This window comes from Apus apus, chromosome 9 (assembly GCF_020740795.1).
Source record: "Apus apus isolate bApuApu2 chromosome 9, bApuApu2.pri.cur, whole genome shotgun sequence".
In the NCBI taxonomy this organism is placed as follows: domain Eukaryota; kingdom Metazoa; phylum Chordata; class Aves; order Apodiformes; family Apodidae; genus Apus; species Apus apus.
In genome coordinates, this window is record NC_067290.1 from 7,030,551 (window position 1) to 7,053,859 (window position 23,309).

At 40.8% G+C, this 23,309-nt stretch overlaps 1 protein-coding gene across 1 annotated transcript in view; it reads right to left on the bottom strand.

Annotated features, from left to right (window-relative positions):
• PRKAR2A (protein kinase cAMP-dependent type II regulatory subunit alpha) overlaps positions 1-21,510 on the bottom strand; it is a 58,128-nt gene extending 36,618 nt beyond the window's left edge. Inside the window, exon 1 of the mRNA XM_051627492.1 lies at positions 21,120-21,510. Coding sequence (XP_051483452.1) covers positions 21,120-21,372 — 253 coding nt within the window. The 5' untranslated portion in view covers positions 21,373-21,510. The remainder of the gene's footprint in view (positions 1-21,119) is intronic.
• Between the last annotated feature and the right edge of the window lie 1,799 nt (positions 21,511-23,309).

A 23,309-nucleotide genomic window follows, 5' to 3' on the forward strand; every position in this document is an offset into this window, starting at 1 on the left:
AAGACATTGAAGAACCAAAACAAATTAGTTCAGTTCTTGCTACAAAGTTATTTATTACAAGCAAAAGACTAAATTCAAAACATAATTTGACAGGCTTGCAGTAAAAGCACCTCTTCTAGGTCACAGCAGTTTCACAAATAAATAATTAACTAGTGTCATATACAGATTCAAATACCTTTAATCAACACTGCTAGTAAGTACATTATTTCATTTCAGGCATGGTCTTGCACACAGTCTTCCCTCTCACCCTTTTGACTACTGCACCCATTTCTTACTCATGTTTAAGAATAACATTTTAATATCTTTGAACAGAACTAACATACTACACAAAACTTGGACATACTTTGGGTACTGTAGAAAAAAAATTCCATTTTTCAAAGACTGTGGCTACTTTTAGAGTCTTATTTTATCCCATAGTAGGGATCAGCGTCGTCAAAAGAGCAGCAAGTTTTCCACAGCATTAAAAACAAGAAAAACACATAACCTTTTAAGGACAGTTAAGAGAGAACTATTATTCTGCCTCCACAAAGCTTTTAAGATTAAAATGATAGCTTGGTTTTCTTACATCAGTGACAGTTTTAACATGTATAAAATTTCAGGTTTGCTCTTATGTGTTGTCAGAAGAGAACCATTTTTATGCTAAAGAAATAAAATCTGACATTTCCTACCACAGAAGATGAGTGTTTTTGTTTGCTCTGGCTTACCAAGGAAAGCTCTCTTTGTGACCATGTTCAGTATTGCACAGACAGTACAGCCACTCCTATGGCACCCTCGTGTTTTGTCATTAGAAGTACACAGAGTGAAGCCTGGCATCAGGGACTGCTGAGAGAACATCTCCTGAAGGTCCCACAAACCTAGATTAGTCTGTGGACAGATTCCAAAAAATTCCACAGGGCGGAAGGGAATGTTACATTTACGGATAACCCAGCCCACTTCCCAGACTGAACACTAACAAGTGTCTAATTTAAAGCACTAGTGATGGATACATTACTAGTAACCTCTTGTACCAGCACAGCCACCTGAGCACACCACTGCCTATCCTGTAACAAGAACACAATGACCCTCAGGAGAGCTGGTATCTTCAACAATAAAGAAATTGCTGCTTTGGGAGGAGGAAACAATGTTTTTTGTACCTCCATTAAGAACTTCCCTCCTGCGCACCAATGGACCGGGTCTCAGGTCAGTTATATGTTAATTGCAGAAATTATAATGAGATTAAAAGATTTTGCTGTGAGATGATTGCATTACAAAGTCTCCATTATGTCAAAACCTCAGGTGCAGCAATATTCAAGTTCAAAATGTCTCATACCTTTGGCACAATCCCTGTGCTTTTACTCTGCTCTTGGGAGCCAAGACCCAGTAATTGGGTAAACACAACAAAAACTGAGGTAAATTAAACAATTGTACCAGAAGAGACTAAAATGGCCCAATTTCCTCCCTGGCAGCCAAAGGAAAGTGACACTGGCAGTGGAAAGGCAGATCATGCTGTGCATTCCACAGTTTTGCCAGAACTCAGGACAGGATCCTACTCCACTGTTCAAGAAAAATCAGGAATATCTGCTGAACATGTGTGTATTTTCCATATTGTCCTGAGGCACGGACTGAATTAAGCACTAGATAGAAACACTTAACAAGGGTTGTTTCAGATTGAAAAAATTACATGTTCTGGCTGTAGGGGTTTTCTTAATTTACAATTACAATGTCTAGAACCAGACAGTTCTCTGGTTTAAATACAATAATTATTAAATAGTGATCAACTTTGTCATATTGCTTAACCTCACTCATCATTCCCCTTTTCCTGCACTAGAGAAAAAGAAAAGAGCACACCATGAAATAGTGGGCATTCATTCATATATCTTTGAATGACCACATACATCCTATAAACGCTCAAAGAAGAAAGAGTGCTATAAAAGTGCTCAGCTTCCCAACTTCAAAACATTTTATCCTATCTTAAATTACCTAAATCTGCAAAAATAAGTCACACACAAATCTGTTAACAACAGACTGCGCAACCTTTCCTTCTCAAAGTAAAATAAGTGATTCCATTTCAAAAAATTACTTGGATCTTTTGCATAAGTAAACCAGAACTGTACAATCTGTTAAATTCACAAATGTACCTTGTACCAAACAGCACTACTGCCATGTTGCTATTCTACCACTTGCTAATGACTCTATTCCTTTTGGTTTTCTAACTTGAAAAATTAGGGATATAAATTTCAGACTGGTATGTGATAATGCTAGGGACCCCGACCTCAAACATATTTTAATAATAATCATAATCATTTAATATTAATAAACAGTTGTTGTTGTTATTAAAATATTTAAACTAAAGTATATCAGAGAAATTCCTGGGTTTTTTGCTTTGCCAATAATATTTTCTTCGAAATATCTGATGCTGCATCATGGCTCACCATGCTTAACTTACAAGACCATGGTTATAGGCAGGTGTTAAAACTCAGCCCCGTACATGAAAAAGCATATAAAAGAAAAAGGACACAGATATTACCTTTTTCTACTGCTGCTTTCAAAACTGAACAAATTATTCAATTATTTAAACCAAAACAAGTAACATGAAAATTTGTCTCCAACTTTACAAGCCATATCTAAAAGAATGTTTTTCCTGCAGTGCATGGAATCCCTTCTTCATCAGTGTACTTAAAAGGGACTGGATTGGTAAAAAAAAAACAAAACAGCAAACTTATTAAAAGTTACACTAATACCATAATACTGTCAGTTATTTCTCTTTACTACTCATAAGCAAGTCAGGTTACAGAAGATACTAAAGCTCAGAATTAACAGAAAATTTTCAAAAAATCATTCTCCCATCTATTGCTGTCCTCTTCTTTCATGTATTAAAAACATCACATTCCTACAGAAAGGATAAATAAAACTCAAAATATCAGTTCAGGGTCACAGGAAAAAAATTCAGGGACAAATGAAGAACTGGCATTCCAGGCATGAGCTTGTTGGGTACCAGATGTTACCAGACTGTACTAGATAACTTGAAAACTTTATTTATCTTCCTCCACAAGCACTTTTCTTTTTATTAGGACCTATGAACATTTCCCAATTACAACTGGGGTAAAAAAATTCCACACATGCTGTCTGTTTATGATACTGGATACAAGTAAGTGCTATCATGCACAATAAAACTAAATACAGATCTTGTGTGAAACACTCAATTTTTTTGGAGGTTTCCTGATGAAAGACGAAGTAAAGTTTCTAACAGGTTGCATGAATTCAGTAGTATAGTACTCAGGATTCATAAAGCAAAGGCATAAAATACCAGCTTTATTAAAAGAAATTAGGAGAAAGTGATTTTCAGAGCACTTTCCCATCGAATCATGCCACAAAATCACCCTATGTGAACAGAGACAAAACAAGAAACAAAATGTAAACTGTCCTTATTTAACAAGTCAATTAAGACTATCCAAACAGCATGTGAGTTGACAGTATAAACTATTAAAGCTGAAATACCAGAAGTGGAGTGGAATATAAATGTGAGGCATGACTGTCTCTATGGAATGTTGTATCGAGTTACGATAAGGAAGTGCTAGACTACAGCTGTCAAACTGGTGTTCTGCACACCAAGATGTTAATGGATTCACATCAACATGAACCATCACAACTGAGAGAAAATGTAAAGAAAATCTAAAGTATCAATGTTTTAGGATTTCTAGTAATTAAAAAGTAGTGCTGTAGCAGAAACAAGACTTCCTTCATATGCAATCATACTTTTATAAATGCAAGACTGAATTTTTCAATAAATAAGTAAAATAATGGGGTTCCCTGTGACTATTACTAATAGGTATGTATCCATTCTTCCTTCAGAATGTCTCTGCTGGACAGTGGCAAATCCCACTAAGCCCTTCCAGACCTCTGCTTAATATGGTGGGAAGCCTGAGTGGAGCTACAAACTACTACAGCTTTTCAGGGGCAGTTCTGGAACCAAAACAGTCCACATGTCAACATTGCTTTCAGAAAATCAAAACACCCAGAAATGGACAAAAGTTTTACAGGGGCCAATTTTTTTTTTTCCCCCTATTTCACCTCCTGCTCCAGAAGAGGATGGAAACTCAGAACCTTGTTAGAGACAGGCAGAAGAGATTCTGATGTTGTCAACTGAAGCACGCCAGATATTTGGAGGAAGACAAACGGGTCAGGGCTCACTAGGGAGGAAGCAAGTTCTTTCAGAGGACAGAGGGAGCATGGAACGTTAAAAAAAAAAAAAAAAAAAAGGCAGAAAATGGGAAACCGTGGTCCAGGGTTGTGTAAACGCACACAGTTTTTTTGTGAGAGGCTTTTACAGCTGTTAACTTGGAAAAAAAGTAACAAATATAACAATAATACTGTTTTGCTCTCTGCTACAGGAGATGCAATAAGAGGCATAGATGCCTTTTCATTCCCAGTATTTAAAAATAGCTCTCATCAGTGGCAAGAGATAATAAAACCATAAAACATAAAAACAAAGTAACAACACATTCTGGTCTCCAGTTTTGTTGATTTTTTTTTTTTTAACTTGGATTTAAAAATTACTGACATAAAAGGGAAAAACGCTGTCTGGAAGCCTCGTCTTAAAGAAGTCATGATCTTTGCTTTCAGAGGTTTTTAGAACCCCTCTGATAGAAAGAATGCAATAACAACTTCTGAAGGAAAAAGTTGAGTCACCAAGCAAGGCATTTATGTCAGTTAAAAAAAGTTGGTTTCCTAAGTTATTAAAGCTGTTGTGCTATTTTGGGTTGGCTCTTAATTTAAAGATAGAAGAAAAATTAATACGCACTCTGGAACAGACAGAATTCAAACAGAAAATCAAGAAACAAATCTTTACTTAACTCTCTGAAAGGAATTTGGGAGAACCTCTAGTTATAATAGCACTTATTGACTAAGATGTTAAGAGATTGTTTGTTTTTAAATTAAAGACAGTTTAGAAAAATGTTTCATTGCAATACTCCTATTCCACAAGAGAATCTGAACAGTTGTGCACAGTACTATTCGGATTATGTTTCTCAGCAGATACTAATTCAATACCAAAAAGGACCCACAACCCTGTTATACCATGAAACCTGCTCTCAGAAATCAGGAATTAGCCTGACTGCAGCCCAAGTGAAGGAGAATGAATACCTATCAAGCAGCACTCCACATTATCTGACATTGCCATGGCATGACCCACACAGCCCTCCCTCTCTTATTTCTTGCTGACACCTCTCACAGACCTAGCCAAACACAGCACTTTTTGTGTTGAGTTTTAGCAGTGCAGTCTGTATGATGATCAACTGGATTCCAATAAAGGGTGCATTTGCTTCAAAGACAGGAAATGGAACAAAATCCCAGTACCAAGGTCCAGTTCCAGCTGAAAGGACACATTTAATACTGATTAAAGATAGAACTGTATGCTGATCCTACAAGGGAGATTGTCAGGGACTGAAATGAAAGACTTGGGAATTTTTTCAAGGATTAGAAAGACAAAATGATACACTGCACAGAAAAGTAGATATGCTGCAAAGAACGAGAAGAGTTAAGAAGCAACTGACAAATCTTCAAAGTACTGTCAGAAGATGCAAGACACAGCAAGTGAAAGAGAATTTGCTTGTGCTTTAGGAACACACTTAAAGAGGAAGGTATTTCAGAGACAGGGAAGCAAAAAAGCCACAATATTAATATCACAACATTTTTAAGAGCCAGAATGACATTAGGCTTACAAACCCAACATGCAGAAGATGATAAAAACTAAAGATCCTGGACATATTCAGAAGTGACTTTCACAGGGATTCTCTGACAATAAAAAAGACAGAAAAGGTCCAAGATGAGTATGAGACTACAGAGAAACAGAAACATCACATCAAGGAGAAGTAACTGTAAGCTTTCTTAAAATAAATGAATTGTACAGGAAAAAAGTTGCATCTTATCTAAGGAACCACAAGGAATTTCCCAATCAGTAAGAAACATGGGAAACACCCTCATGTCTAGGTGCAGTGGCAAAGAAAGGACAACCTCGTCCTTCTCCAAGTCTCTTGTCTCTTCCCTTCTATCCCACTTTCAAACTTCATCTTAATTTACATGTCTCCTGTCCCACTCCATTTCAATATTATAAAATCTGCATCTTATCACAGCACAGAGCCACTGCTAAGTCAAAGGTATGTAAGTCACTGCCCCAAAGTCACAGTCACTCCTCATCTGCCACTGAGCTCAGTCAAGACTTGGGTTTCCATTTTCTATGGCTAATTAGAAGTCCCGCTGTTTTCCTGAACAACAGAATGCTTTAAACATCATTATGAAAACCTTCATGAGAGCAACTGAAGACCTTTAATGACAGGTAAGTCAGATTCACCAGGCAACTTCTACACTCCTCCCTAAGGAAAATGGCACCCATACCTGTGGTCTGTGACAGCATCTTCAAACCCAGCTTGACTGAGGTCCAGACACAGCTCTTCCTCACTCTGACAGTACCTGTTCACCACCGCCCTCTCCCAGACCTCAAGGACAGTTCTGCTTTTAGCCTCACTGTGGTCTAGATTTTAAAAACACTCTTCTCAAATGAGTATTATCCTCAGGAACAGCACATAGCCAACTTCTCTGAAAATACGCGTGTATCACTTAAATAAGTACCCTTGCTGAAGCCAGGAACCTCTTCTTTACAGCTAGGCCAATAATTTTGAGAGAAAGAGAAACCAGGCAATATCACTGCTGTAGCCAAATAATCCAAATGCAGCTCTTAGAGAAAATTTTCATTAAAGTAATATGGATGAAGTGGAAAATGCTGATGCTGCCACTGGCTTTAGTGCTTACACAGCTTCATATATAAGCTATTGTAAAATTAAGTATGACAGGAGTGGGAGACAAGCATGTCACAGGTGTGACAATAACACTAGTGAGTTAAACGGTGCACTGGATTTACATATTTCACACCTTCTGTCACTACTTTTCTATAAGCTCTTCCCCCTGTACACAGCCACTCACCCCTTCTTGCACAGCTGCATTCTCCCCAGGAGGGCAAGACAACCGCAGCTGCAGAGCGGAAAGTTGCAATTCCCACTCACACAGAACAGAAACCTTTCTACTTTCTGGTCCAATACCACACATAGCTCTTTATTTCCAAGACTTAAAATATTCCTACTACCAAGGTTTTACTCCATATCTCAAGGACTGCCATAGAATTACAGTAAATACTTAAGCAATTAATCCACACATTCTCACATCTGGAGAGCTGCTGTTTTCTGACAGCTAATTGTGGGTTTACAACACACCATGTTGCAGTGCACCACTGATGTTCTGGTCTCTTTCTTTATTCCCCAGTTTTATACTACCCCTCCTATCCAGGAGGAACTTTTCCTAATGCATATCACTTAAATCTTCAAATCCCAATTAAACTCACACACTTACACACACTTTTACACTGCCTTTCTCAATGAACAACTCAAGTAACTCACAGACATCCTACATTTCAACTGTTACCTACTGCCTCATATCTATCCTTTAGGCAGAGGCATATTTTAAGGCACAGCAAAGTTGGCATGCATTCCTAATTTTTTTCTAGGTACATTTGAGACAACTTCAAGGAGGCATAATGTTGTATTTTCATTTGTATGCATAAAGAGGAGTTTATTTCTTTCTATACATAAAGAAGGATGGTGATGATACACAGATGCTCTTGGTTTGTTTTTCATTGCTAAAGAAAAAAAAAATTTTGACTGCCTGAGTTTCCACCAGAAACCCAACCTTAATTTTACATTCATTGCATTGTATTCTAAAGAGATTCCATCTGCTCTGCCTGTAGTACACATTAATATTCAGAAGACATCTGCAGTGTGCAGACCAAGCTTCTAATTGGAATCATGTCACAGCTACCACCACACAACACTGAATGTAAATGTTGGCTATCTGCACTTGGCAGCTGCTTGGCAGGCTTATAATAAAGTCCTACTGAGACTGATAGTGTCTTTAAATAATGTGATATCAGGACATAAAAGGTATCTTGAAAAATCCAATATTTACTATCATGAAACTGTTTTACAATGCCATCCATACCTAATATTGTTTACTAGCTCAACTACTTACAAGAAAAATATTGTTTATATTCAGCTATAATTTTCAAAGAGAGCAAATAAATTGATGCAACTGAACACCCACATCTTTCACAATGATAGATGTTTAAGCAAATTTAACATGCACACAAAAAAGGACAAAGAAAAATGAAATTCAGTGCAACTGAAACTGAGTTGTGAAGCTCCAAGTATTTATAAAACCCAAAACTTGAGAATTGCTAAGCATGTAAGAGCACCTGAATAAAATAATTCAATAACAGGTGTGCTCAGTGATTCAAGACACTTTCCTACAATATCACAGTAATTAGTCTAGAATGAACAAGTTACCTCCTCTTAAGGAAAAAAAACATGAAGCTAATAGCATCATCATTTACTTCAAACCCTTGACAAACCATGGTAACATAAAATTACATTTTCCCAATCATCCAAGTATTTTCAGCTTTTACTGTTCTGTAAGTCTCTGACAAACAAGGCAGGGATGAGCAATCTATATATGGAGATAAGTGTGTGCCTGCACATGTATACACAGTTATCCAACACAATCAACTGCTTGTTACACTGTTACACTGATCTTATACATGTTGCAAGTTATTTAAATCTTATGGGTAGGTTAAGGGATACAGGAAGTCTTAGAAGCAGCAACACTTGTTCTTCATGATACACAGTTTCTTGGGGAATTTGTCTTCCTTTATCTTTGCCAGAGTATCATAAACACTTTCACAAATCCAAGTAAACTTCAAGATCATAGTTCCTTAATATATAGATATGTTGCCACCCAAATATTTACATGAGTAGCAGCAACATCAGAACAGAAAGTCATGGCAATGCAACTGTTCTAACTCTAATGTCATCCTCCGATTGACTGACTGGCTTAACAGATACCACTGAGCTTCAGTGCAGCTTCCAACACAAATAAGAGAATTACACAAACAGGGCAGACACAGGGCACACATACATGGTCAGTCTCAAGCCTGTACTTGCACACCCACCACCATTTTAGAACACCTTATGGTGGAAGGGCAGCAAAGAAAAAAAAAAATCAGAGGGCAGAGCAAGGTTTCAGGCCTAAACCTGAGCACACAACCAGCCAATCAAAGATCAATTGTCACAGCACTTCAGCCCTTTTCCCTTTGCATTGAAACAGGTTGGGTCTTCACTTTTTAATCAGTGATATACAGCTGGTCTGCTCAAATCTGCACCAGAAAAGAAAGGAAGAATTAACATGGCCAGTTACGGATGAGATGCAGTGTAAGAAGCTTTTCCTTTTGCCTCTTAGCTATTTACAGTCTTGGATAAATCAGATTGGAGTCACTCTCACAGCCAGGTATCTCATGTGACAGACAGTAAGAAACAACTATGACAGAAGAGAAATCCAGAAGAAAAATACAGAAGAGAAGATCTGAAGCTCAGCAGTAACAACCAGCAGCACTGACAGGGTATATTGTTTTTGAGGCCTGCCCATCATGGATGTTACACAGCTACACTTGCCAGGTCAACCTGAGCTCCGGGTTGTATCATTATATAGTTCACAGGTAGGATTTAAGAACAGCATCCAACAGCTAAAACAGCAAGGGCATATAAACCCATAGTTCTTTGCTTAGGTTGTTTCTGATTTCGTTACCAGTTCCTACTGTCATTACTGATTTGGATGTTTTGGATGAAAAGCATGTTTTTACATATGACAAAGCTGGAATGGGTTGTGCTGTCATCTGATTTGTTTTGTATAAAAGAGCAAGAGGAATTTCAATTAGAAACAGCAGCATCAAGCATCACTTCAAGCTGATTCAGAGCCTAATCTCACACATCCACATTTAAATCAGGGCATAAGTACACTTGTATATGCCAAGAAAGACTCACTTGGTTAACGATATCCTGGGCTGCATTAGGAGCAGCATTGCCAGGAGGTGGAGGGAGATGGTCCCAGAATCATGGAATGCTGTGGGTTGGAAAGGACCTTAAAGATCATCTAGTTCCCACTCCCACTCAACAGGCAGGGACACCTCCTACCAGATCAGGTTGCTCCGAGTCCCATCCAACCTGGCCTTGAACACTTCCAGGGATGGGACAGCCACAATTGCCCTGGGCAACCTGTGCCAGTGTCTCACCACCCTCACAGGAAAGAATTTCTTCCCAGTACCTAATCTAAATCTAGCCTTTTTCAGTGTGAAACCATTTCCCCTTGTCCTATCACTACCTGCCTTTGTAAAAGGTCCCTCTCCAGCTTTCCTGTAGGCTACTTTTATCTGCAGAAAGATGCATTAAGGGACCCTCTAGTTTCAGACATCCATTTTCCAGGTAGGCAACTATAAATTCTGATAGAGCCACTCTATAAGTTTTGGACTGTTAGGGTTTAATTTGTTTGCCTGTTGTTGTTTTTTAAGGAGGAAGGGGAGAAAGGGATTAAGAGAACCAGCTGAGAAATAGCCTGGGCTTCTACAATTTCTCATCAGAAGCACATTATCCATATTTACAAACTTTCTTGGGCATTTAGAAAAACTTTCTCTGATGACACGACTGCAACACACAAAGCAAGTTCTTATTCTACTAATGCAACATAAAAGCCAACAAGCACCCACATTCTGGGCAAACCTCAACATAGGTATCAACCCTCTTAGCCAGTGTCACAAAAGACACTTATTATCAGCTGATTATCTACAATAGCATCTGCATCCTTCCCACGTCATGGTTTTCTAGGACTTAGCACTCTATCCTGTAAACCTAATCACTAGTGAAGACTCGCTCTTGCCCAGACACTTTGTGAATGACCTTTCTCAAACCAGTCTCTCTCAAAGGAGCAACACTTCTAAGAGCTGGCTCAGTTCTTCTTGAAATCTGATTTTGACAGGGTTTTTTAATTAAGTGCTTAAAAAAAAGATGGAAGAGGATTGTCGATTTGTGAAATTTAAAAAAGTATATCCAACTAACTAGTGTCCTGCATGTGATATGTTAAAAAATATTGGAGAAAAAAATGTCATGCATCTTATCACATTTTATAATCATGAAGCCAGAAAACTTTGGTCAGTTGTTTATATAGACTTCTAGACGTACTTGCAACTGTTACTGGTTGTCCAGTTTGTTTGGTTTTTTTAAAAAAAGGCAAACCAAACCCTAACAGACAAAAAACCCCACACCAACCCGCAACCTGGGTCCTACATATAGATTTACCTAAAGCAGTGATAGAAGAGGTGCACAGGATTTACAGGATCTTATCTTGTAGTGGTAGCTTCAGAATCACAGTGCTAGACAGCAGGTTTTCTGCCTCAGTTTCCCTCATCTCTAGGGTGCAGGATCCTTTGTATGAATACAACTCACTCTACATTTCATGTTAATACTCTTGTCTGGTGCTTTGCTGGGAAGACAGTGAAACATGAATTGCATCCAGCCCTTCCACACCACTGCTGCAGACAGCACAGCCTCAGTCAGCACTGAGGGAGGATGACAGCAAAGCTTACTTAAAACATGTATCTGCAACAAGAATAACATCCATGTAAAAAAGTAATTTGACAGACAACTGCCACACACACTCACTGCCTGTAATTGCATCCTGTGCCTCTTCACAGGAAGAGGATTTTGGGGAAGAGGAAAGGTGAAGGACAGATTTGTCCTGTTTCCTAAGAAAGGATAATGGTAAAAATCCGCACGTATTCTCCTCAGAGCAGGGAAAACCTTCTTTCATGCTCCTGAATGTTTGAAGTCCCTGCAAAAGGGCACAAGTTGGCATTCATCCAAACATAAGCATGCCAGTAACAATAAAAAAATTCCCTGCCCAAAATGAACTGCAGCAGGTGGCAAGTACTACATGGTCCAGTTTCCAGATGAACTGATTTTTTAGTAGCAGAACTTTCTACTAGAAAGTTCTCCACAGTCACCATTACATACAACTTCAAAACAAATGGTACACATAGCAAATGTTTTAGTTATGAAGTGTCTGCATGTAAAATCTATGAAAAGTGAAAAAAGAAACAGTAGCCAAAACATTCCACCCTATACATAGTTGTATTGTTTCATAGTACTACGAAAAAGCAACACAAAGCACAAGACTTAATTATTAAATGTTTTCAGCAGCAACAAAATTACTTCACAGGGATATAAGAGATGCTCACACAGAAGAGAAGAAATTGAAGCCCTGCTTATGGTTGTTTATCATAGAGTTACACAATCTCAAAATCAAAATTATAATCATTATAGAAAATGCATCCAGTGATGTTTAATTTCTATATGCTCAAGCGACTGTAACATCACCACTCTGAATAGTATTAAGTTTTAGCATTTTACAACAAGATGTGGAATCCTCCCCCACCCTTTCCCAAGGGAAGGTGTCAGAGACAGAAGACTGAATGTTAATCTTTCATAACTTATCCCTGAGAAAGCTTTGAATCTTAGAAATACTGAAGAATTTTAATCAGACACATTGATAACATGAAATGTTAAAAAACAAACAAACCGTTTCAGAACAATTATATTAATTTTTGAATTTTCACTGCAGGGCTGTTTATGAGACATTTTTCATTGAGAGTTTCTCCCCATATCCATGACCAGCTCCTTACAGCATGTCCTTGAGGAAGCAATTCTTCCTGAATGATCAGGATTAGCACAGGTGTGGCCACAGAAACAGCAGTGTTTACTGGAGCCTCAAAAGGGAAAAAAAACATCAAACCCCACACACAAATATTTGTATTTTTCTTTTCTTAAAATCTCTTCTATGGAACACAGTTTTGCCAATAGGAAGCAGAAAACAATATGCTATCCCAAGGGAGGAAGGACCAAAATGGAACTAAAAGGCCATTGTGACATCCTGCTTCATAACAGCCTGTCAATATGCAATCACTACAATTTATTAAAAAATACATAGGAAAACTACAGAGTAGTTTTTCAACCTTCAACTGAAAAAAACACAGTTCAGACCACACACAAACTCCATGTGTTTTTAGAATGCTTTGCAACAAGAGAAGCAAACCTTCACTGCATACCACTCAGACTCAGAGGAGGACCGACACAGTTACAGACAGAAGAACCAAACCCACCACTTCGTCTCCAATATGCAATCCTAAAACTTCTTCACACAACAGTTAAGAGAGAGATTTTGTGACAACTTGCTCAATTTTGCTGGTAAGGCCCCTGATCATGGACCATCTTGGTTTGAACTTCATGAGCACCCAAAAAAGAGTGCTGTGTTCCAGACTCTTGTAAGATGACCTCAGAACAAAACCTGACATCATTCCAGTTGGAAATGGAGATCCTTCAGGCTGAATACCATTTCTGAGAAGAAGCAAAGTTGCTCTTCATGCCACCCTCAGAAAATTAACAGGAAACAGAAGGGGGAAATAGAGAGTGGTTTATTTTTTTTTAAGTTTGTTTAGTTTTGTCATTCAATTATCATACAAGCATTGCTGCAGAAGGGATGCCTGCAGTCCCACCCACATGCCTTGAGGTCAGGCTGTTCCTAGAGATGCCTTCTCCCCTGAAGGTAATTTCAAGTCCATACTCAGAGCAGAATTGCCACTATTCATTGTTTGCAATTTCTATATAGAAAAGAAATGCTGCGTACTAACAGCAAAACTGTTATTAATATCATGCTGAGCTTTATTATACAGTAATGACTGTATATTTCTGAAACAGAGGTCAAATCCCAGCAGCATAACTCTAAGACAGGCTTCCTTTCTTCTAAATCACCTCTCTCTTCTAGGCATCCTACCCATTAAAGCACACAGAGAACACTGCCATGATAACCACAATTTTCACAACCTTGCTGGCAAAACACATGACCACAAAGCACCTGCTTCTTGCATCTAACAGATTTTGGAGTTCCCACCTGACAGTCCCTTGTTCAGAGCTGTACTTTCAAATGAAAAGAATCCTTTTGCATTAAAGGATCTCATAAGCACACACCCTTCAGTATAGTTAGTTTCTTGGTGCAAGAGTCTTACGTAGCAGTGTTTTGTCTGCACCCAGACTTCTCAGATCCCACACTAGTTACATTTCCAACTGAGGTCCTTAGGATTCTTGATTTACCTTGTGTTTCATATCACAGTGATATATAAAGATACTAAAAATGCAGAGTGCTGGAGTGTGTCCATAATTTGCTGTGGAACTGATGGTACCTCAGGAAATAAAAATAAAATAAACCTAAGTGAATCAAAGAATGTTGATGTATCAAAAAATACCAAACAATTGTTACATACCAAAGAAGTACTAATGCAAAGCCAGACATAGATCAGAAAGATGCAGTAGCATATCTAAAGGATCATTACAGAGACAAGAACAATATCCTTCTAAAAGAGGAAACAGTACATTTGTTAGAGTTTTATTTCTCATTGTCTTCCTCTTCTTTCACAAAAAAATATGAATGATCATTCATGAAGTTGAAAATGTTACTAAAGCCAGTGAGAAACACTCATAGCTCCCCTTGGCTACACTTCCAGCCTTCATTTGAATAACGAGCAACTGCTCTTTGTTAAACATTAATGCATTTTAACGACTGACTGGTGAATAATTTGGAATGAGCTTATTCTCTGTTGTCTCCTCCTCTTCTCCGAGATCTCCATTGTTCTATTTTAGGTAAGAGGGTACAACTAAACTTCAGTATTAGGAAGAGAGGAAGAAGGCACTCTGCAACACTGACAGAATTGTCTCAGCACTCTAGTAGTCATTTATTCAATGAAAAAGATAGCACAGCTAAAAAGAAGCTGTATCTGGTACAATAGCTAGGATGGCAATACAATCATTTCCTTCAGCTTCATTTTAGAACCAGCAAGAAGAATCCATTTTCGGAAGTTTCATACCATTTTTCTTACAATACATTTTTTCAACATGGAAACACAAGCTTTTAAGAATTCAGCAATCATTTACAAAGGCTAGACACCCACCCCCTCTATAGCTAGTAAGGCTCTTTTCAGAGGCTGTTACACAGAGTAACAGTTTTCATTTGCCCAAAGTACCAGCAGGACACTAAAAGAGAAGAAACTGACTCTAGAGTTTAACTTTTCTATCTAGTTATAGCTAGCATCAAAAACTCTTCCAGGAAATACTATGTTTAACAGTCAAATGAAAAGTTACCAGCATGCAAGAGATTAAAAAAATGTCACTTAAATTTGTATCTGTTAGGTAGTCCTTGATTTATCATGTTTTAGGATGTACAGATTACTTAAGGAAAGCAGAATGATTATGTCAAGCCACTGAAAGTGAACTGGAATAAGAAGATAGCATATTTGAGAGACTGTAAGAACTGTCTAATAGATGCTACAGGAAAAACAGCAGTGCTGATGACAGGATGCTACAAATAACACCATAAGTATCCTATCCCAAAATGGCCAGAAATTCACCTTTTAAAATTAACGTAGGAGCTCCTGCTTCCTGATGTAAACCAATACACGTTTAGCAGTATCCAGTGGTGTCTGCAAATTTCAGTCAACACATCTACAATTCTCTGCTCCTCAGCCAGCCAGCACCTTTTATCCTTTCACTTCATACTTTTAGTTCAGTTACTGTCTCAGGAAAGAAAAATGAATTACACCTGTATTTTCATTGAATGCTAATTTTACTGAATATTACTGATTAAACCTTCCCTCAGGCTCCGCTTACAAATGGTGATTTCCTTACAACTACATCACTTGGTTAAAAAAAAAAAAAAAGTATAGTCCAATCTTGCAGTAGGTTAAGAACAAATACTGAAAAGCAAGTCTTTTGTGATAAGCAAATACAGAAGCAAATACAGAAGCAAAAAGAACTCCAGGAAAATTAGCTTTAGATATTTTGTCCAAGTAACTAAAGAGAAGTGAAATCAGTTCTCCTTAGTACTTAGTTTATCTTCAGAGTTCTCATGTGTGAACAAGATACATACAGGGAGTGAAGTTATTTTAGTATTAAAACCAGTTACTCTATTTAATCTTTCAGATTTAAATCAGTGAAAACTGTCTCTGCAAAAGCAAAGACATGCAAGTAGAGCAGCTGCACAATGGTAGTCTTTCACTTGGTATTTTTTATGTTAAACACGTTCAAGATACTATGCTGCCAACACATATTAAAATTAGAAAAATCTATGCAGAAATATACTCCCTTCATTATCAACTTGGACCCATCACAATACTTCGCTTTATAATTGGTTTCATGTAATTGATGGAGATCAAAGAATAAATTAAACTAAAGATTCTTCTAGACCTTCATGTTGCTAGGCTTGCTTACACATACACTCTTAATAAATATATTAATAAAAGTGTGTGCATTTCCTTCTTTGCATACTAAACTCACAGGCTTAATAGAGTCAGGTCATCTAGATCTTCTTCCTCAATCTCCAAAAAAATCTAGAGACTATTGAAGAAGAGCACAGAACATCTTGTGTTAAACCACCAGCCAGTCAAACAAATTTCAAAGAGAAAAAAAATAAGTAAATATGTAGCACTAGCAATTATCAGATTATAAAAATGCCCACTGTGATACCTAGATTTTAAATAGAGCAGCTATTCTTTAGAATGAATTTGCACCTTACAATGCAATACTACTGTAAGAGAGATGTTCTGGGAAGAGAGGCTCTTTTAATGTTAAGAGCAAAAAAGTGAAAAGAGTGAGGAGAGAGCTACTGTGCTGTATTCCCAGTGAATTAAAAATTATGGAGGAAGTAGCTGAAAGTACTACTAAAAAGTACTTCCATTGTAAAGGTGATCATATCTCACAGGAACTCTTGCAACAACCCATGAATCTGAATTACATCTGAAAATGTAACCAGTATTCTGCAGGACCACTATTCTTATTCCAGCCTTCAACAGTCTTAAGATCATCTGACTTCTATCATTCAAGATATTTCCTTGAATTATTTCCAGAAAACAACAAGGAGCTATGCCTGACCTGTAAAGTGACGTAGACAGAGCACAAATGCTTTGTGATTGATGTAACACAGTAATTCCTGAGGAATTTCATAGGACATACCAGCCAAGTACAGAATAAGAAAGCATAAGCAAATGATGCTTAACAATAAGAACAACAGTAAGTAATTGGAAACAGTTTTAATATAAAGCACTTCTGTTATCTGAAACTAAAGACTTTAAAGATGGACTGAACTGTTATTCAGTAACCTGTTTAAGACCCAATGACGTAAAAGTGCATTTCCCTACTCCCTTCTGCTTTGATGTTCTATTGGTGTTTGAAAGATGACATTTAGCAAATCCTTGAATTCTAATGGAGAAGTGCAGTGCAGAACTAAACAAGATCTTTCCACCTGTTCATCCAGATTCATATGCATAATTTTCCTTCATAGCAATACAAGCATACTGAGGAGGATTCTTACAAAAGCAAACTATTAAGAAGTGTTCCCTTTTGCTCAGGGAGCAGCTGAGAAGTGCACAATCACAGAATCACAGATGCAATATTTCCTAGAATCACAACCACACAATCTTTCCCTCAATATCAAGGTGAACCCTGGAAGGAAAAAACAGGTTTGCACTGAAATATTCGTCATTAGCTAAAACATCCAAGTTGCTCAAGCTGGTATATAACCCCTAAAATAATTTAGCTCCAGTATTAGTTATTTTTAATTTCTCCAAGAATAAACACAGGTGGGTGTTTACCATTACAAAGGAGAGATCAAATGGAAAGGTAACCACAGGTAAGCACCTTGCACCTTTGTGCAACTGCCTCAGCTGACAGGGAAGGAAGCTGCCTGCCTGCCTTCAGATGTGCTGCTCACAGCAGAAGGTTTCCCAAAGCCATGACTCATCCTCAAGCAGTGGACAAACTATTTCTATGGCTTTAATTTCACAGCCTTCAAACATCCGTTGAGAGCTTCCTTCTTAAAACTACAAGTGTCATAGTCAAGGACACAGTGTGAGACTACATATCTATCTTTGGTTACATCCTCAGCCTGATGTCTGAAGTTGTCACTTAGCATCTTTTCCTAACTCTATCCATTTGTCAATTTTGCAGGTATATCAATCAAATAAAGGCTCTCAGGAAAGCTTCACGTGAGTAAAATCTATGCCCTAGCCCACTGGATAAGTGTTTCTGGAGGTTTTCCCCTTTCACTAGCATGACTTTCTTTCCACACACTCCTTACAGTCCACTCTCTGCTGAACAGCCACATCCTGACATCCTTTCAACACAAATACACAAACCAGTTAAAATCAGGGATGAAATTCCAAGAGGGTTCAGAGAATAAACATAAACCTGGAAGTAATTTCTTAAGAATCACAAGAAAATACTTTTATTTTTGTAGTCTAGCTATTTCCAGTGACTTTTACCACATTGATGGAGTGCCATTATGGCAGAAAAGGAGTGACACCAGAAATGGTGTCACTACGATTACACGAAGACATTTGCCACATATCTTACCTCAAAGGCCAAGAGCTCATCCTGACTTTATTTATCCCTTCTATCACAATATGCACTCAAAGCGTTCAAAAACCAGATAACTTATCCAAAGTGTTCTCTAACTCATTGCATGCAAGTGCAGCCCAGTGAGGTACAGGCACTTAATGCTGTACCAGAAGGAGAAATGTCAAAACAACCACATTATTTCTGTAGACATCTTTTCTCTGCCCAACATATACAACCAGCTTAGTTAAACCAGCCTCAAATTTTCTTCACATGATACTTTACAAAGCTGCCATTGTTCAATTTCATCTTTATATTTTAAAACAGCCATACAAACATTTTTAAAACATCAATTTGACCTTTCTTTGCAACTCCAAGGTAAAGAAGTGTCATTTTCTGTGTTTTTTTCTATCTTTAAGAGTCCTTTAAGCAGTCTGCAAGCAGACAGGATCTGGTCTTCCACATCAAGCTACAAGTATTTTCCTATCTGTAAAATTCATAGAAGACAGAGATACCAGAGCCTCTAACTTAACATTGGCTTGTTAAGAAAGCCTTCTGTGACAACACAACAGAAATCTTAAAAAAAACACATAACCACAGTTGCCTGCCCCCATGATGTTAAACAACACAAGAAAGACTCGTTTCCCTGCCCAGAGAGAGTCCCTCCCATCACCCACTGGTCTTGGAAACTGTAAGTAAGGCAGGAATAGCAGGGTTTTGAGATAAGAAGCAAGACAACATTACTGACAGTGCCACTTGCCTCAACGGCTCTGACTAGCACAAGCCACACTAACCAGCCTCGTTCAGTTGACTTTCTAAGATAGAAAGTTAATGAGCAGAAACTTAAAGCAAAGGAACCACCTTTCTGCTTTGGACAGCCTCACCACATCAAGCTAAATTTGAAAAGTTGTTTGTCACCATCAAGTTCTTAGATTTTTCTCTGAAAATATTTAACTTCAGGAGACCCTTTCAGCTTCCCTTGCCAACATTCACAGGAAAAGTTTACATTTATTTCCCTAGAGAAGATCTTTCAAAACCCAAAGCAAGAAACTGACCAAGAAATACAAGAGTTGTTTTCAATGACATTAAAAGCTCTGGTGGAGCTGAGGGGTTTTATTTATGCTTTTGTTAGTTTGGTTGTTGGGGTTTTTTTAAGGAAACCACGGTATACTTAGATACTGCACTTTTTAAATTATATCCAGCTATTTAAAAATAATTTTAAAATAATACAATAAAATTGTACGAGATACTATCAATACTTTTATATGTTGAGATGCTTGAAAATATTGCTGAGCTGGGTCACAGGACAAAGTAACTTGTAATTATTGTCATTAATCTGTGCTCATACCTGTACATCCCCTTAATCCAGTCACTGCCATTGTCCACCTCTTTACCTCTTGCCCTCATCCCCAAAACAGAACCCCTCTCTCATTAGCAAAAATAACCATTTAAATCTAGATAGTCTTTGCAAACTGCTTTTTAATTCATTCTGACTGTACATTTTATTCACCTCCTCTTGCCTATCTCGTTTGCTGTTTAGGTCATATGTTTTCAAGAGCAGAAGCTGTGCTTTATTTTGTAAAGTTCCCAGCCTAAAAGGGCTACAAAAATAGCTGGCCTCTTGATGTTTACTTAATAAAAACAATGATTCATTCCACAGTTTAATTTCTTGTTTCTTTAATAACCAGAGCACAGATGGAAGAACACACTGCATCCAGAAGGTGACACACAGTAATTGGTCTAAAAGAGGATCCTCTATCAATAAAAGTCAGAAACCTTTATTCATGTTATAGGTCAAGGGCACAAGACCTTCAAATGAGGGCACTGAAATTTTAGAGAAACCACATCTTTTCTCACCTTTCCCTCTCCCCTTAAGTAATCTAATAGTGAGAGAGCACTCAGCAATTTCAGGTCCAAAATTCTGGGTGTGCCAAAAAGAACCACGAGCAAACTTGGTAGATAACTTCTTGCACGGAAGCTTAATTACAGCCCAAATTGTAAACACTGCACAACACAGAGGAAACCTGCACAGAATAAAACCAGAAGCATCACAGGTGGTGTTGCACTGATCTGGTCAGGTGAGTATAAACAGGAGTATACAGGTGGGGCTGCATTTTTGCTAGTTACCACCCTATTAAGAAGTTATTCCCATGCTTTATAAGGACGATTTTAAACACACCACAGTGGCAATAAACATCCTTAGCTTCAGGGAAAGGAAAAAAAAAACAAAACCACCCACCCGCAACAAACACAACACTCTTATCCATAACGATTTAAAGACAGAAACGTAAAGATAAGGAGCAGAGATTGCACAAGAGCACATGATCTTTCCCATCACATGCTTGGCAGGATGCTCGGTTCGCTCCGATCCCTCGGGTCAGAGCCCAGGCGCAGCTCTGCCCGGTGCCGGCAGCTCCGCGCATCTGCTCCCCGGCACCGCCCGCGGGGAACCAGCGTCTCACCGGAGCCTACCGGCGCGAGCGGGGCTCCCCCCGGGCTCACAGCCCCGCCCGGGACCACCGGCAGCACCGGCCCCGGGACCGCGGCGCTGCGGGAGGCGGCGGCCGGAGCCTCCCGCCGCCGTTCGGTCCATCCCGCCGCTCTCGCCCCGCAGCCCCGAGCACAGCGGCCGGGGCAGCGGCACCGGAGGGGCCCGGCCGGCCCTCCCGGCTGCCTCCTCCTCCCCCGCGGGCAGGAGCCCGGCCATCCCGGCCATCCCGGCCCCGCTCCGCCGCGGCCAGCCCCCCGCCGCCTGCCCCCGCCGCCGGGACTTACGCTCGAAGTCGGAGTCCGAGTCCTCGTCGCCGCGGTCGGCCTCCTCGTCGCCGTTGGACTCGGTCTGCATGGGCTCCCCGTCGAAACTGACGAGCTTGCGGCCGCCGCCGGCCGCCTCCCGGTCGCGGGCATCCCGCAGGCGGGCGAAGTAGTCGGCGGCGAAGCTGAGCGGGTCGGCCGGCCGGTGCCGCAGCACCTCCACCGTGTAGCCCTGCAGCAGCTCGGTGAGGCCCGGCGGGATCTCGATGCTCATGGCGCCGGGGAGACGAGGAGGAGGCCGCCGCCTCCCCCGCTGGGCGGCCGGTGTGGCGGGCTCGGGGCCTCCGGGCGGGCGCTGCCGCCTCCCGCCGCGCCGCTGCCACAGCCGCGCCGGAGGGGGCGGAGGCGGCGGCGGGAGCGGCCGCGCATGCGCCGAGCGGGCGCGAGGCCAACGGCCGCGCAGGCGCCGCGGGGCGGGAAGGGGGGGGGGGGGGGGGGGGGGGGGCGGGACCTCGGGACCCCCGGGAGGGGGGGGGGCGGTGCCGGTACCGGCGCTGGTCCCGGTACCGGTGGGTCGGGTCGGGTCGGGTGGTGGGACACCGCCCGGGCCCGCGGTTCCGGCCCCGCAGAGCCGGCTGGCAGCGCCCGGCGCCCGCCCGGGGGGCTGGGAACGGGCTCGTGCGGAGCTCCATGGACTCGCGGGAGGGTTTGGGTTGGAAAAGAGCGTTGAGATCATCCCCACCCAGCGCTGCCGAGGCCGCCGCTGAACCGCGTCCGCAGGCAGCAGAAGCGCGGGGCTGTGGGGTCCCCGGGGGCCGGTGTCAGCGCTGCCCCGGGCAGCCCGGCAGCCCTTCCTGCCAGGGCATTTCTCCTAATAACCGATCTAAACCTCTGAGAGGCCATTTCCTCTTATTCTATCGCTGGTTACTTGTGAGAAGAGACTGGCAGCCACCTCACTCCCAGCTTCGTATCGTGTAGAGAGCGAGAAGGTCCCCCCTCAGCCTCCTCTTCTCCAGGCTGAACACCCCCAGTTCCCTCAGCTGCTCCTGGTGAGACTTCTGCTCCAGACCCTTCACCAGCTCCGTTGCCCTCCTCTGAACACACTCCAGCCCCTCGATGTCCTTCTTCTAGTGGGCGCCCCAAAACCGAGCACAGCGTTTGAGGTGCAGCCTCACCAGAGCCGAGCACACAGGACAATCACTGCCCTTGCCCTGCTGGCCACGCTGTTCCTGAGAGAAGCTGGGATGACTGCAGGACTGCAAACCTCTGGAGAAAAGCTGTGTTGGTGTTGGAAGGGGAAAAGGTGCACTCTGGATGGTCACACAAACCCTTCCCTCTCACCAGACAGTGGCCAGACTCTCCAGAGGTGGATGATGCAGGACACTGCCACTGCTGCTCGGTTGTTCTTTTATTTCACATCAGTGACCCCACACCCTAATTTCACCATGGTGTCTGTGAGGGTGTTTCAAAGCTCCCTCAGTAGCTAGAGAAGGAGGTTTTCTTTTCTTTTTGTTGCATTCAGTCTAGATCTTGACATATCTCTTGGTTGGAATTAGATGTAGGACCTCACACCTCTCTGAAATTGTTTTGCGAATTAAGTCCTTTAGGAAATACACTTAAAAGTAGTGAACACAAGAGCAGAAGTGTGTGGGTTCTCTCACCTTCTGGCAAAAGCTGAATAAGGCCATAATGTCACCATCCGTGAAATGGTGGCAATAGTGTTGATCTACTGAATGCCCAAGAGCAGTAAAGATGAATTTCAGAAAAGTGAAACACCCCATGAATTGCTTATGTGTGCCAGCTTTGGCAACACCTCTCTACATGCTCTCAAGACGCTGTATTCAGATGTTTTGCTTGTATCCTTTGTACCAAACCTGTGAGCTGTGTGTGCATCCCCGGGAGGTTTGGCAGAGGCCCAGGGGCAGGCGATGGGCTGCGTGGCCAGGAGCTGCCAGCCCCCAGGGTTTGATGTTGCTGGAAAGCTGGTCTTGGAAGAAAACAGGCCTGTGCACACATGAATCAAGGGGAACAGGGATGTTGGCTCAGTGACGCCGCTGCGTGTTGTCAGTGTCAATATTTTTATTGAATTCCGCTTTTGTTTCGATAATAAAAGGGCAGAAATCAACTCGTACTCAAAATACATTTCACTTAGAAGGCCAGAATTGGCTGAGGCAATTCCCCGTGCCTTGCTTGCTCGTGTGCCAAAGGGTC